This window comes from Poecilia reticulata, linkage group LG9, assembly GCF_000633615.1.
Source record: "Poecilia reticulata strain Guanapo linkage group LG9, Guppy_female_1.0+MT, whole genome shotgun sequence".
Classification (NCBI taxonomy): Eukaryota; Metazoa; Chordata; class Actinopteri; order Cyprinodontiformes; family Poeciliidae; genus Poecilia; species Poecilia reticulata.
Genome location: NC_024339.1, coordinates 21,818,564 through 21,833,569, shown reverse-complemented (window position 1 = coordinate 21,833,569; position 15,006 = coordinate 21,818,564). Strand labels below are relative to the sequence as shown.

Sequence of the window (15,006 nt, the reverse complement as noted above, 5' to 3'; positions counted from 1 at the left end):
TGTGCTTTAGACATAAACAGGATCGACTGAGCGTAATTGAATGAACCCTAGTGTGTGGGCTCCATAAAGAAGTTGTTTTACACACAATGTTAGAACATTTTAAGGATTCCTCCCTTTTTTGTGTCAGTAGATGAAACATTTGGGAACTAGATTAACATGATTTACAACTTCTGACGCAAATACTTGGAGCAAACTTGTCTTGAAGATAAAATATCAGCTTTGTATTCGAAAGCTGTTTATAGCGTTAGTTTGGAAAGCATAAAAATTTTCTTTATGTCTGCATCTGACACCCGATGTGTTCGGATTTTAGCTCTACCAAACCGTTGCTTGTCACTAAAGTAGATACTAATGATTAGTGGGGGGAAAATACAAAAATTAATAAACGGGGAGGCGTTGTCTGAGCTCCTGACTGAAACGTAAAAGTAAAGTATCAGAAGTGAAGGTTAGAAAAAAAACAACATGTAAAGAAAAGTGACTCTTTTTGCCTGTTCACACATGGGCACACGTGTACAAACAGCAGTAGTTTCTAAATTAAAGCACATAAAAACACTCACACAGATACACCCGCACAGACTGATTTGATAGCTCACATTTAACAAAATACACACAGAGAAAAGAGGACTAACTGACAAATAGCATCAAAGAGATGAAAACAATTTACATTAAACTCAACGCACACAAAGCAATAATAACACTCATACAAGAACAAAGCAGACACAAGTCAAAGTTGACAAAAAGGGACTGCAGCCTTTTTACCCCCCCTCCCCCCTTATGACTGATTATTGAGGAGGAACAAGACAGGCTGCAGAGTCATTCTCAGTAGTTTATAGCATGCCATGCAAAGAAACGTCTTTTGGTCGAGCTGCTTCAATGCTGTGATCTCAGACAAGTTAGTGGTAGTGCTGCCCATCCTCCCAGTGCATCCATGCAAAAACAGAGGGAGATGAGCAATGAACGTCTGGTGCACATGCAGTCATGCAGGAGGGTAAGGGAGAAAGGGCAGGGAAAAGAGGGGAAAGGACAGAGTGGGGGAAAAGAGAAAGGGAGCAGGAGAGAAAGAGGAGTATAAACAAGAGTGATGAACACAGACAGAAACAGTGTGACAAGAGCGGAAGAGAGAAAGAAAGAGGATCACCTCCCCCTCCCAGTGGGTGCTGAAAAAACAGTTTGTGTGAGGGATATTTATCACAGAGGGGACACTTATAAAGGTGGGGCTTTCGAGAGGTAAAATAAGGGGAAAGTAAATGCACCAGTCGCAAAAAAAGAGAGAGAAAAAAAAGCTTAAGATGTGGGTCAGAGGTCAACATGAGGTCGGCATGAGGTCAGAGTTTGGAGAGAAGTGAGGAGGAGGAAGAGTAGGGCGGCTAGGCTGCAGATGACATGTCCAGAGAAACACAGAAAGGACAAGATTCACAGGGAATGAAAACACGGCTCCCAAAAAGACATTCAGTGCACCAACATTAACCCTGGACAGACTCAAACTACTGAACATGCAACCACAGGCAGAAAGAATTTAGAGACAGAAAAAAAAGCCTACAGAATATGTTTTAGATGTGAAAAAGATCTGCAAAGACGCTTTGATTGAACAGAGGAAAATTCTTTATGGCTTATTTGAAATGCAGCTCTTTTTATAAGCATTGCTGATTGGAGATAATTTGTGGCACTGGTGTAGTTTGAGATGACTGATATGATTCTTACAATGCTTAAATAAATATGGGGCAGTCATTGTGTTTCATAAAGTCCGCTGTATTATACGACTGGAACTTTTCCACAATTTGTCATATGATCACCACAAACTGAAATGTATTTCATCGAGATCTTTTGCGTTTGACCAGCACAATGTGGTCATTGTTGTGAAGTGGAAGGAAAATAACCCATGATTCAATGTGTGTCTCTGTATTCAGCCTCATTTGCTCTGATACCCCTAAATAAAATTCAGCACAACCTAAATAAAATTCAGCACAACTAATTGCTGTTAAAATTCATCTTATTAGATCCATATGTGTGAAATTTAGCCTCAGCATAAATCCCTGTCCAGGTGTTTGTTAGAGAGCGTTATAGAACAAACAGCATCATGTGGACCGAAGCAGGCGGGTCCGGGTGAAAACTGTGGAAATGTTTATGTTAAATGGTAAATATAGTTCAGTAATAAGACAATATGCCAAGCTTTGAAAATCTTACAGAACAGAGGTCAAGCAATTATATCCATAAGTGTGGAGAACCGGTTAACAGGACAGCTATTAGAAATGATGTTATTTATGGATGGCACAAAGTTGCTGTTGACAGTAATTTATAACTTTACCACAACCAACATAGGGGACACAGCAAGTATGTGCAGGAACATATTTTTGTTGAATGAAAAAGAAATGTAGCCATTTGACTTAACATTAAAATCTCGGTGTGGCAGAAAATCGTTACTGTTGCTCTAACACAGGGGTGGGCAATCCTGGTCGTGGAGGGCCGGTGTCCTGCAACTCTTAGATGTCTCCCTGGTCCAACACACTTGAATCCAATAGCTGAATCCCCTCCTCAGTGCAGTCAGGTTCTCCAGAGTCCTGCTAACGACCTCATTATTTCACTCAGGTGTGTTGAAGTAGAGATACATCGAAAGTTGCAGGAGACCGGCCCTCGAAGCCTGGAGTTGCCCACCTCTGCTCTAACATAACCAAAAATGCAATAATGTTCTTGGTTGCAATATGTCAAAGTGCAAAAAAGTTCAAGAATAATGACTCTGACATCAAGGTGTTTTTTACTTATCTTCAAACTGTACATGTCTTTTGTTAAATCCTCTAGAGCTCAATAAAAAAATAAGGCTGCCTTTATTACCTCATTTCAGTACGTTAAAAGATGCTAACAAGTCATAGTTTAGAAGTATCTGTAATACTATTTTCTTCAACTCTTTCACCATCATGGTCACATTGGGTTGCATAGTTACATCGCTGATTATTGCTCCATTTTTCATATGCAGGACAGGCTGCCTCATTGTCTGCACTCTGGGACAAAGAGGAGCTCACAGCAGCCCAGATGTGAAAATGAAATAATCAGACAAAGGGTATGCATGAATGAAGAAAACCATGAGGAAAAGGAGAACATGTATGAGAAGGTGTTACTAAAGCAATTGTCACGTTAAATTAAAGTTCATTTAACACAAATCTGATTGTTTGGATGACAATCAGATTGTCATCCATCTAATAAATTTATTTTGAAGATATATTCTTAACTTTTTCATAGCATTTTAAACCAAATGTTACCCTCCAGTGGTCTTAAGAGACAGGATCATTTAGACCCCCAAAATTTTGATTGTGTGACCAGAGCGGCTGGGCTGCATTGTGTGCTTCTACGAGATTTTTTTTTTTTTTGTGGTTCTGGAAATTGACAGTCTGACGGGACAACCCCCTGCTGTCTGACCATGACATTTCCACACTCCTCCTGCGACAAGGTTAAATAGAAGAGGAGGATAATTTTTTAAAGCCTTTGTTAAACAATAAGCTGAAAATCTAACACTTTACTAAAATTAAAGAAGAAAAATCATGCAATACTAATGCATCAACATCTCCCTATAGTAAATTAAAACTAGTCAAGGACAATGAGATAATAAGAAAAGGCAGAAGAAAAAAATATGTATTTGTAAATTACAGGAAACATTTTCAACTTGAATGGAAACGGAGCTCTCCTGCCTTTAATCTTACTCATCTTATTTGGATGTTTGAGACATATTTCAAATCTAAAGAAAGATTAAGGGAGAACAGAAATTGCCATTTTGATATGACAACCCCATCAGTAATACACCAGGATTCCAGAAACCTTCTCAAAACCAGAAGAAAATACCTAGTTTAGTCTAAATGACTAAGTTACCTCCTCGGTATTCAGTCAAGTTCTCCAGAGTCCTACTAATGACCTGATTATTTTACTCAGGTGTGTTGAAGCAGACACATCTTAAATTTGCAGGATAACGGTCCAGACTAGGCAAGAGTACGACCCTAAACTCAGCCAATCAGAAATCCTCCTCTGCAAGAATTGCATAATGATACATGGAATGTCTTGGAATATCAGAAAAAAATATCAGGTAGAAAGGATTAACTTAATATTTTGAGAAAGATGCTGTATATCAAGAAGAAAAGTTGAACGTGTCTAAATGCTGAAATTCAGAAAGCTCAAGAAAGCAGAAAGTATTTGTCGTTGAATGGGTTTATGCCATAAGTGTTACGCATTTCGATCAAAAGCTCCAGAACTTGTATTAACTCCATTTTTATTAGCAGAATGAAGATACTTTATCTGTAAGATAAATAAGTAGATCACAGCTCCATCAAAAAACATTTTGCAATAATGTCAGTAACCTATAAGCATCCACTATTTAATCTTCATTCCAACAATGAGCCATAGAGCTTAAAATTGACAAGTGAAGGGCTTAGAGAGGTGTAGGAGTGTCCTGAGTCCCACTGCGTTTAGCTGAGGTAAAATTCAGAGAAAGGTCACGTTTGTGGGAGTGTCCCCCACAGTGGGAAACAAAAAGACACAAGAAGAACAGAGAGGATTCTAAAGGAATCAAATACCACTTGTACTTCAAGGGTTTTTTGGGTAAAAAGGAAGAACAGATGTACTGAAAAGTACATAAATGCTTTTAAAAGTATTAACAAAATATAGGATTTTGTTAAAGACAATAAACCAAGAGTTTTCTGTCTATTTTTACAGAATTTCAATGTGTTATACATATTTCGCTTCTTGTCCCGCACACATACAATATATTCCAGTCTATTTGTGGATTTTTATGTGAAACTTTACTCTAAATTCTTTCTGGAAAATCTGCATAATCTGAAATTTTTCTGTACCTGAGATGCTGTTGGCTGATGTTTGCAAAGCAGCCAATCCCCTCAGATACATTCATTTTCCTTGGCATCAATTGCCCTCACCCACAAGGGACACTGTGGATGTTAGCTTCCAGTTCTGTGTAAGCACCAAGATAAGTTTTCACACAATATATGTGATTTTTGAATGATTGAAATAGGGAGTTAAACGCGTATTTAGAGGTGGTCTCAAGTAGTCACGTTTAGCTGTTTGCAGCCGGTTGTTGTTGCGAATTTTGGGTGTTTGTTAGGAAAATAGAGAAGTCAACAAAACTCTCAAACTTTCAGCACCACTGAATGAATATTAGAGGAGCAGCTCTGGGTCAGGGCATACGGTGCAGTAGGACCGGGCTGCACTGTTGAACGTTGGCAGAAAACTTACCATTGGTCATACCAGGGGAAAGATGGTCTCTGTCGTTGTGTCGCCGTCTGTTCAGATCACGGGAGCCTTGTCTCGTAGGCTGGGGCGGGTGACCCTCCAACATGTTGATGATGTCCATACGGTCAATGTTCTTCAGGGCGGTGTATAAACTCTCCACTGCATGGAAAACACACAAAGCCACACTAAAGAAGGCGAGGCACACAAGTTTTCTTAATGGTGCACGAAGAAAGGAAAGAAATACTGTATCTGTCCCCATCACCTAATTAAGGATGGAAAATGAAACAAAAATCTGGAAAAAAGAAAAACCTACATAAACTTAATATCAATCGTACATCGGCAAAACATAACTCAAAGTCTCGAGCTCCAGCAAGGACTGAGGTTTGGAGATTGACCAGGTCACTGTGCCGAACTCTTCCTTAGCCAGTCCTTTGTTGACATTCAGTTTTGATATGAGTTATTGACACACTAACCATCCTTGACTCATCTTAACTGTTAATGAGCAAAAAAAAAAAATTATTTGTCCAAGATTCAAGTTTTTTTTAAGACAGTGGTTCCTGCTGACTTAATATCTTCAACAATCTGTCTCTCTGCTGGTTTACATTATATTTAAAATCGCCCAAATTCTGACTTTATTGCCAGTTACATTAAGTTATCAATTGCTAAAACATGCAAATCAATTTTTATCTTCAATGTTATGTGTTTTGTCTGAACTTTTGGTCTTTGTTTTAACTGCCAACTCTAAAAATAAATTACTGTGAAAATTAAACACTCGCCATATAATGGCATTCTGTGGAAGCACCAAGGGTTCGTCAGGCAGATACTGAGAGGCAGCAATGCAGCATGTGGTTGCATTGCTGTCTCATATCTCGTTGACTCACTTTTGGCCCTTTTGCCTTCACGAGTTGCCCACAAGTTGAGCAGCGCGGAGCTCTGTTCGAGGAGGGAGTTTGGATTCTCAACTCGAATCCTGTTGATGTCATCTACACTCAGCTGCAGCTCACGTGCTAACTCTGTTCAGAAAAAGAGAAAACATAAACGGTGATTTCTGAATCGTGTTTGAGGCCAGTGTCCCACTGGTACATGGAGACCCTAAAGAGGAAGAACGATCTCTCTGTGTGACAATCAGAGAGGGAAACAACACAGAAGTTTGTATAGTTTGATACCAGGTTGTACAGCTGTGCCAGCCATGCTTGTTAGACATTAGATAAACACAGATGGTAAATGTAAAAAGCAGCTTCAGCATACTCTCAGTGTTTACTCACCAGCCCAGCTCAGACCCAACTGCTCTGCGATCACTGCCATCTTCAGCTCCGTTCTTTCCATTGCACTCATTGATGCTGCAGAAAACAGGACCAGAAACACACAGTCACATAAAACCACCGTACTGGGTCTTGTTTTTAATGTCACCAAGATATCAAACAAGTAGATGTAATAATTAATCCAGTAGTCTCTTACCCATAGCGGGTTCATTTAGGGCGCTGTATCTTTCTCTCAAAGCCAACGGGGTCAGAGTTCGCCTCCTATCTTCACTACCAATAATCTAAGTGGTAAGTAAAAACTATTAAAGCCAAAACTCAGGAAAACTATTGTCATTAAGCTCAAAATTACTCACACCCCTTCCAAGTGTAGATTTCAATCTTTTAGTAATCTTTTGTGTGACAGAAAGCAATAATTTACTCAATCTTTAATATGATAGAAAATCTGTGCAGAGTGTTAAAAGTTAAAGTGATGACCCTCAAAGGCTTGGAGCTCATCACCAAAACAAATAATCAAAATACAAGTGGAAAACAGGGAGAAAGGTTTCACTCCTGTAACGCATGTAAAGATTTTTATGTGATTATTTTGAAGGATATAAACATGCTTAGATACGCTATTTTAAAAAAATATATATAAATAAGAATACCTATTCTCATACGAGATTCCAGATTCTTATTAACTTTGGGGAAGCATCTGTTTCATTTCTTACAAGAAACAATCTTTTTTATTGGTTGAAAAATACTTTTAAATCTAAATTTGCCCGGGGTATTGGTAATTTTGGACTTAAGTGTAGATTGTATCTTGTGTTTTATCCACTAAATTATCACCTTTATACAAGGAGGCATAGTGATGTTAAGGTTGCAGAGTACTTGTTGGCTGTCCTCATATTTAGTGGACTTCCGTAGGAAAGATAAAAATCCAGTAGGCTCTTTACTGCTGTCTCGCACCTGCACAGACAAAGGGTATCAGCAGAGAAACACTAGAGATGATGTAGTTACAGTGGGTAGCAAAGCATAGTTGATTCTTGTGTTGACTGTTTGGCTGCTAAAGGTTTATTTGAACCATTCTTTTTTCTGTGGTGGGGGTGTTTACACATAATTTGGTGTAAAACTGATTTTATATGAAGGTTTTCAATGGCTGCAACTTTACTGATGTGAATAGTGCATGCAAGTAAGATATTGGAGCTTACATTTGGGTGCGTTCACACTGCAGCCTGAAGTGACCCAATTCCGTTTTTTTTTTTGCTTTTTTTTGACGTAATGCGACCTGTATCCGATCTTTTCATGGCAGTGTGAACAGCACAGGTCGGATTATTTTTCGAATGTGACCCGTATCCGATTCAAATGCGACCTAACGTTCAGGTCGCCTTCATTGGAACTGAACATCACTGATTCTCAACAAATCTCACTATTCTGTGTCCTGATACGCGCAAGCGGGAAGAAAAACAACAACCATGACGGACAATATGAGGATTAAGTTGTTAATATGCTACTCCGGCCGGGCAACAACTTCAAATATGTAAGCTAAGCTCCACCGTTAGCCTCCATGTTTACTTCCGCAAACACTGAGCACTTCTTCTTTTCATGGCAGTTGGCAGAACACTGAGAAAACTGACGCTATTGCGCCCTCTAGTGCGCATGCGGAACACTTTCAGGTCATTTACCCGTTCACACTGCAAAACGCATACAGGTCGCATTTACTGGCAGTGTGAACGGCCCCGGGAAAAAATCGGAATTAGACTGCAGTGTGAACGCACCCTAGAATATTGTAAAAGTATTCATGCCCCTTCTTGAACTTCATATATTTTGTCATATCGCTACCACAACTTAAATCCCCTAACTGTCTCCAGGGACAACGGCGTCCATGGAGAGCAACCAACATTTGTCCTATCAGCTCAATCTTCTACCTAAGATGTGGGTCATAGCAGTTCTTCCATAATCACCAAAGCCCTCTTGACTTTCTCTTTGTTGTTGTGCTATAATTGCCATTTCCACTTTTGGACGTTGGACATTGCCGTGTGAGACGTTAGAAGTTGGTGACATTTTTGTCATTTTACCCAGCTTTAAACTTTTCTATAGGTTTATCCTTGACCTGTATGGACTTCTTGGTCTTCATGATGCTGTTTGTGAAATTAAACAGAGGTGGAGACTGTTTACTAATGAGGTGACTTCTGGATGCACTTGAATGCACAAAATTTTACTTGAGGAAAAAGAAACACACATTCTCTGTTGCTTAATAACCCAATAAAAGAAGAGGTTTGTGGTTGTAACATGACAGGATGTTTCAGAGATATGAATATTTTTGCAATGCATAACGTAATTGTGACCTGACCTCCAGTTTATGACCCTGTAATTTGATTTTTCAACTCATCTTTAAAAAAATAGCTTAAGTGCATCATTAAAAACCTGCAATCAATATGATAATGATGGCCATGATGAGTGGACGCGACCTTGCTACTGGCACAATGAAACTGCAGAAAATCAAATGACACCTTGACAGAGACTGGAAGTCTGTTGTCCCTGAAAGCCTGGAAACTAAAGCAGCGAGGCTGCTGCGTGGCCTTCCTCACTGGCACCAGATTTCCTGAACACTCCAGGTGAAGTGGCATTCCCTCCATCACCTGCAACACATGCGCCATGATTAATTATGTGTTTCTTAACCATGTCGACAAGGAATGAGTCCCAGGTGTCTGACTTGTCCTTCCTGACACTTAACTGACCTCTATGTCTCGACTGCGGGCGACTTCGGTAAAGTTCTCGTGCTGCTCCAGAGTTTTATCCATCTTATCGTCTGTCATGCAGTAGCATCGCAGACGGCCCTCGCGCAGCTCGTTCATCTTTGCAAACACTACAAACTTGACCATGTAGGGTACAGCTGAAAGCTCTTTATAGAGCAGGTTGGCAAAGGAGACGGCCTCAGCTGTCCGAGGACAGTCTGCCAGCCAGAACCTGTCAGCGAACAATGACAAAGGATCACAATGTTGAACGCAAATCCAATAAGAAAAGTGGCTTCCAGGTGTTTTATTTTCAACAGTATCATACTCTTCTGTTTGTATTTGATAAAGTATCCAGCTGAACGTACCGTGCAGAAACATTAGTGGTAAAGCTGGCGCAGTCACTAGCGTAGAGGAGCTTGGTGGTGCCAGTAATATCTTCCCATTGGGCCGGGGCTGTTCCACCTGGCAGTCACACAGCGTGGGGAAACGGGAAACTCAGTGATCAGAGGTAGGAGGAGGGATGTCTAATGATAATCAACATCTTTTACGCCAGTAACCATGTTGAATGAAAGTTTTCCTTTTTATTATAGCAATCTGGTCCCATGAACACAGACACCTCACAGTTTAGGCATGCAGTACCTATAACAGAGCAGAGCAGACGCAGACTGGTGGTGTCGCCTTCGCCTGAGTCCCGGGGACTCTCCCTCCAGGACGGAGGCAGGGGTATGCGCAGGCCAATGGGGCGATGAAACTTGCGCCGCCGAGGCTCCACAGTGACTACAGGGCTAAAGTTTGCCTGGTTACCCAGCAGTTTTGCAACCAGCTCATCTGGAACTGGCTGGGCCTGAGGTGGTAAACGACAGGGGCGGGGAGACGCACCAGGGCCACAGGTTGGAAAACGTGTGAGAAAATAGTGATTATATGAAATGAATTAAATCAAAAAGGGATCACAGAAGAGGAAGCTCATGGATGGATGACCAAAAAAATCAGGGATGATGAAACAGGAGAGAACAATGAAGATGCACTAATTAAAAATAGCTTATTTTTTCAGGGAAAAATAAAAGTGACACAAACTGGATGTATGCGTATAAAAGTGTTTTTTATTGTAACAGTGGGTGTTAACAGGAAGCTTTTACAATCATTAATACAAAAACGATATCAGCAATTAAGGCAACTTGGTTTCTCAGACCTAAGTTCTCTACAATAGTATCTTAGTTAAATAAATGGAGACTAAAAATATTGAAATGATTCAAATTGTTTTTTTTTAATAAAAAAAAGATAATTTCACAATCTCTTTTGTTTGTATCCTGTTACATTCAGTATCTTAAGTATGAGGTTACAAAATGACCATAATGTCTGTAAGGCATATTTATCTTTACGTAGAGTGAAATGTGTTGAAATATGTTGATCCAAAACACACAGTAGTCAGTTTATTTTATTTTTACTTGTTGTTTTGGTCTTTTCAAGTTTCTGCCAGATGGTAAAAAGCTACTAAGGAATAAAAATATTTAATTTAATAATCAAACCTGTTTTAGGCTTTAGAAAAAATAAAAAAATCATACTGTCCTTATATATTGTCAAATAAACAGCAACATATGTCACAATAAGCTTTTTCACCATTATTTATATAATTAGTTTTTCAGGTCATAGTTTCGGAGAAAGCACTCAGTTACTGCTAAAGACTAAATCTGTCAATTATGTTAATTTGAAATAGATTGTAAAGCCACTTTCAAATAATTTTGAGTCCATCAAATCAAAACTTATTTGCAGAGGAGAACATCACTTATCCTCCATTACAGTGCACTTTGAAGAATACTTAACTTGTATCTATGCAATAAAATAAATGAAGATGTATCTCAGGGTTTTCTAGATGCATATTGTTAAAGGTTTAAAGACGATTAAACAAAATAGAAGAAATGTTAAAAGATCCTTAAACTCGGCTGGCAGTAAAGCTTAAACTTATATATCTTAATCTGAGTTTCTGAAACAAACTACGCAAAGAACAAAACAGAAATAGAAAGATTTTGCCATGATGATTTTTGAAAACCAATATCAGCACAAACAGAACGTATTGACTGTCAAACAAGTTGGCAGAGGGTGATGAAACGGACTCGGGTTGCCTCCACAAGAATTGTTCATTTGAAAAGGAACTCTGTAGCCAAAATATCAAGAGAGTCAAAGCTTGGATTAAACTGTGTCATGCAGCATAACTAGGAGGTAAACACAGCAATGAATCTACAAGGGAATGGGTGGAAAAGAAAAGAAGAAAATGCCGCAATGTAATTTTTAACACCTGAAGCCCAAATGGATGAACAGTTCACACCAGTACTGTCAGATAAGTCAGATCCCAATGAAACAATTCAGGAAGGTCAGGATAAAGCAATAATTATTATTGTTATTGGCCTAATGTGTAAAACCTTAGAAGCATAATTAATTTTTTCAACTACAACTCTAGATACATTTTCAAAATGAAAACAAAAAAATATCCTGTCAATGATAACTGCACTAAAATAGGATTAAGATTTACAGCTAAATGTTTAACAAGATCTAATTCCAAACTTTAAATTTAATCTTAGATTTATATAATTTAATTCTGTCGATTTACCTTAGAAATCATATCCAGAACAAACAAACAATGAGGGCAAAGTAAAAGTGAAGGCCTCAATAGAGAAAACAATTGGATTTTGCTATTGTCTGAAGTGCTTTTAGAAAAAAAATATTTTCTTCTGTTGTGTTTAATTGATATCAAAAGTTTGGCTATTAAGAAAACTGTTGAGCAAGAAAACTGGGTTAAAAACCTTTTTGTGCAGCAAAACACTTCTTTTCTTTTAGGATGAAAACATTCAAGCACATTTAAAACTGAAAAATACATTCAAAGTCTTTCCAGTCAACAAAAAAAGCGAACAGATATAAATCCTTAGGCATTTCCAATGAATGTGTTAAATATTTGATATACAGAGTTTGTAGGTGACATAAATACATTAGTAATAGAATAAAATAAAGAAAATAAAATCTCAACACTAAAAAGGCAGTCCAGGGTTGCAATAAAGGTGACAGGTGCATGCAAAATGATAAATGAAAAAAAAAGACAAAAAAGGTCCTCTAGGATTCTTAAAAGCAACATAACAAGCTTAGCACATGTGACATGACTTCATGATGAATCAAAGTAAATTCAGCATGCTTTTTTTCAGGGATTAACGACTCCGTTTCTCCTCTCCTCTCCTTCCTCCTCATCATCCCATCTCACCTGCAGTCCGAGGCGGACTCTTTTTGTGACTGCCGTCTCTGGGAACGTGGCCTGCACCATCGGCACTAGTTTACTGGTAAGTGAACCTCCCTCTGGACCAATCAGGTCACTCTCTTGTTGGACTCTTGACACAACAGCGAAGTAAAGAGGGAAGTCAGTAGAGATGATGCGGCGGATTCGCTTCTTGCTGAGTTCCTCTTGACTTTCTAGTTCTGTGGTGAAGAAGCAAGGGTTTTGTTTCTGAAAACGTAAAACCAACTGGAGAGTATCTGGTTCTCAGTTTAAAATGAACCGTGATGGACTTCAACTCACCCTCATCCATCCCATTCAGGATGGTTTCCAGCACCTCGTCACCGTAGCGGTTGCGGTGCTCCTTCCAGACGGATCCGTTCTCGCTCCTGAGCACAACAAGCTCTCGGTCTCCACGACCCAGAGCAGCAAAGTGGGGAATTTCCACAATCACCGGTCTGCCATGCAAACGGAAGTGGATCAGAATCTATAGACATAAAGCGACTAAACACATAAAAGAACTGAGGCACATGGTGCCATTTCATAACAAAATCAAGTAACTATGTTCCCTTCAGTTGTTATATACCAAACATGGCTTAAAAGAAATTTGACATTGCGATTTAATATGAGCTTTGAAATTGGGTCTCTGTCTCTTAAAGAAGCTCCTGCTCATTCCAGCACACAGACGTAAAGTTCAAACATGTTGATTTTACAAAATACCCCCCCTTTCAAGAGAATAGCAGAACTGTGGTCGGCTCACCCCAGAAACTGCATCCCAGCTGGACCCAGGGAAATGATCCTGCTGGCCAGCCCCTCTCCCTCCACCAGAGGAGGGGGGCTGGTCAGCTTCTGCGGCTTCACCAGGCGGCAGGTAATGCGAGTGGGTGCCGCACACGTCCGTGGAGGTATGATGACACGCAGACCATTATGCCTGCTGCCTCGCATTGAACCGCCTCGAGCATCCACCATAAAGCTGACCAGGAATCTGTTGCAAGGAAGAAAAAAAAAAAACAATGACAGGATGAAAAAGCAGAAGAACAGAAGTCAGGGGATAAAATGTGTCGGCTTCTGCTGTGGCTGTCCTGACCCTGTGTGGATGGGACTGGCGACAGGGCTGACATTGTCAGACGTCTCAGTTGCTGGACTACTGGGAATCAGTGAGTCCTCGTCGTACTCTTTGGGCAGTGGAAGTGGTGTGTGTTGCTAAATAATACAGAAAACAGAAATCGTTCGTAAATATCTGCTTTGTATAATGCCATACAAAACCAAATGTGTAGCTTTCCTACATCATTCCTAGCAGAAATCATTGACGAAGTGACGTAAATGAATGCATCTGTAACCAACTTCAGTGTTAAATTTACTATGGATGACGACCATTCAGTCACATGCAAGAAATAAGAATGAGGTCTGATTAACCTTACTTGTCAGAAGCACGTTTGTGTGTATTTGAACATTTGTATGTTTGTACCTTTTCAAAGTAACAAGCTTTCAGGAACTATTAAACATAGTTTTCATCAAAAATCTTTTTGAAGAGAGAGAATAACTCCATTTATATAAAACTTGTCAACTTTTAAAATTTGAATACCTTCTGATGTTCTAAATTAAAATGAAGACAATAAAAAGCACTACTACCAAACTGCATGTCCTCGTTAAGGACGCCTTAGAAATAAAGCGAGTCACAGTCAGAAAACTTCAGATTTGACCACATGACTGCAAAAAAAAAATCCCTGAAACTCTGATGTGATATTTTCAGTTTGCTGCATTTCTGACTCTGGCCTTTGCAGTACCTGATCCATTTCATGTTCTGGCAGATTTACATTCTCCGGGGAAACACGGGGAATCCTGGGAATGGCCGGTGAGTAATTCCTGTTGTGAGAAAGGAAGAAAAAAGAAGTGAGACTAAAAACACTTCTTCACATCTCTGCTCCTCCCAAGCAATCGTCCCGGGGTTTATTTATGTCTGTGGAGCACCCCTTATTCCCCATCCGGCTATTGGCTCATGACTACTGGCTTTGGCTCGCTACCCTGCTCCCCCTCCCAGCCCCCCTTACGCTGTGCCCAGCCCTCTCTCGTACTCCAGTGATTTCTTGGGGGAGAGGAAATCGTCATCATGGTCTTTCATGTCATCCATCTTCATGTACCTGGCCCCTTCTGTCCCCAAGAGCTCCTCTCCTTCAGAGAACAACATGCCAAAGAGAGCGAACAGATCGTGGTCAGGTTGGTGACACAGCACAGGAGAAAGAGAGAAAGAAAACAAGACTGTTAACGAGCTGTTAGAGGGGTTAGACAGCATGACACCCAAAATGATGGCTGTGATATTTAGAGATTAGACTGATGACAGGAGACACTAATGACCGTGTTTGTTTTCACACCGAACTTGTGTCGCTGCTTCCACAGAAGAAAACAACAAATAGATGAGGTTATGAGCAACACTACAAATCACAGTTTTGATCTCAGCTTGCTGAGACATTTAAAGCAAAAAACTCCTGGATATGATGACAAAATCACAGAGGACGGCTCAAAAATGAGTTTTAGACACACAAAGGACTTC

At 39.8% G+C, this 15,006-nt stretch overlaps 1 protein-coding gene across 5 annotated transcripts in view; it reads right to left on the bottom strand.

Annotated features, from left to right (window-relative positions):
• The window catches only part of ank1a (ankyrin 1, erythrocytic a), a 100,875-nt gene that overhangs the window by 18,369 nt on the left and 67,500 nt on the right, over positions 1-15,006 (bottom strand). For all 5 annotated transcript variants that reach the window (XM_017306670.1, XM_008418607.2, XM_008418612.2 and 2 more), the window contains 15 exons: positions 14,507-14,627; positions 14,243-14,321; positions 13,543-13,658; positions 13,216-13,440; positions 12,759-12,913; positions 12,447-12,658; positions 9,839-10,043; positions 9,565-9,661; positions 9,203-9,431; positions 8,975-9,103; positions 7,311-7,430; positions 6,682-6,766; positions 6,489-6,563; positions 6,105-6,236; positions 5,227-5,382 (listed from right to left, as the gene is read on the bottom strand). In XM_017306670.1, the coding sequence (XP_017162159.1) occupies positions 5,227-5,382; positions 6,105-6,236; positions 6,489-6,563; positions 6,682-6,766; positions 7,311-7,430; positions 8,975-9,103; positions 9,203-9,431; positions 9,565-9,661; positions 9,839-10,043; positions 12,447-12,658; positions 12,759-12,913; positions 13,216-13,440; positions 13,543-13,658; positions 14,243-14,321; positions 14,507-14,627 (2,136 nt within the window). The remainder of the gene's footprint in view (positions 1-5,226; positions 5,383-6,104; positions 6,237-6,488; positions 6,564-6,681; positions 6,767-7,310; positions 7,431-8,974; positions 9,104-9,202; positions 9,432-9,564; positions 9,662-9,838; positions 10,044-12,446; positions 12,659-12,758; positions 12,914-13,215; positions 13,441-13,542; positions 13,659-14,242; positions 14,322-14,506; positions 14,628-15,006) is intronic.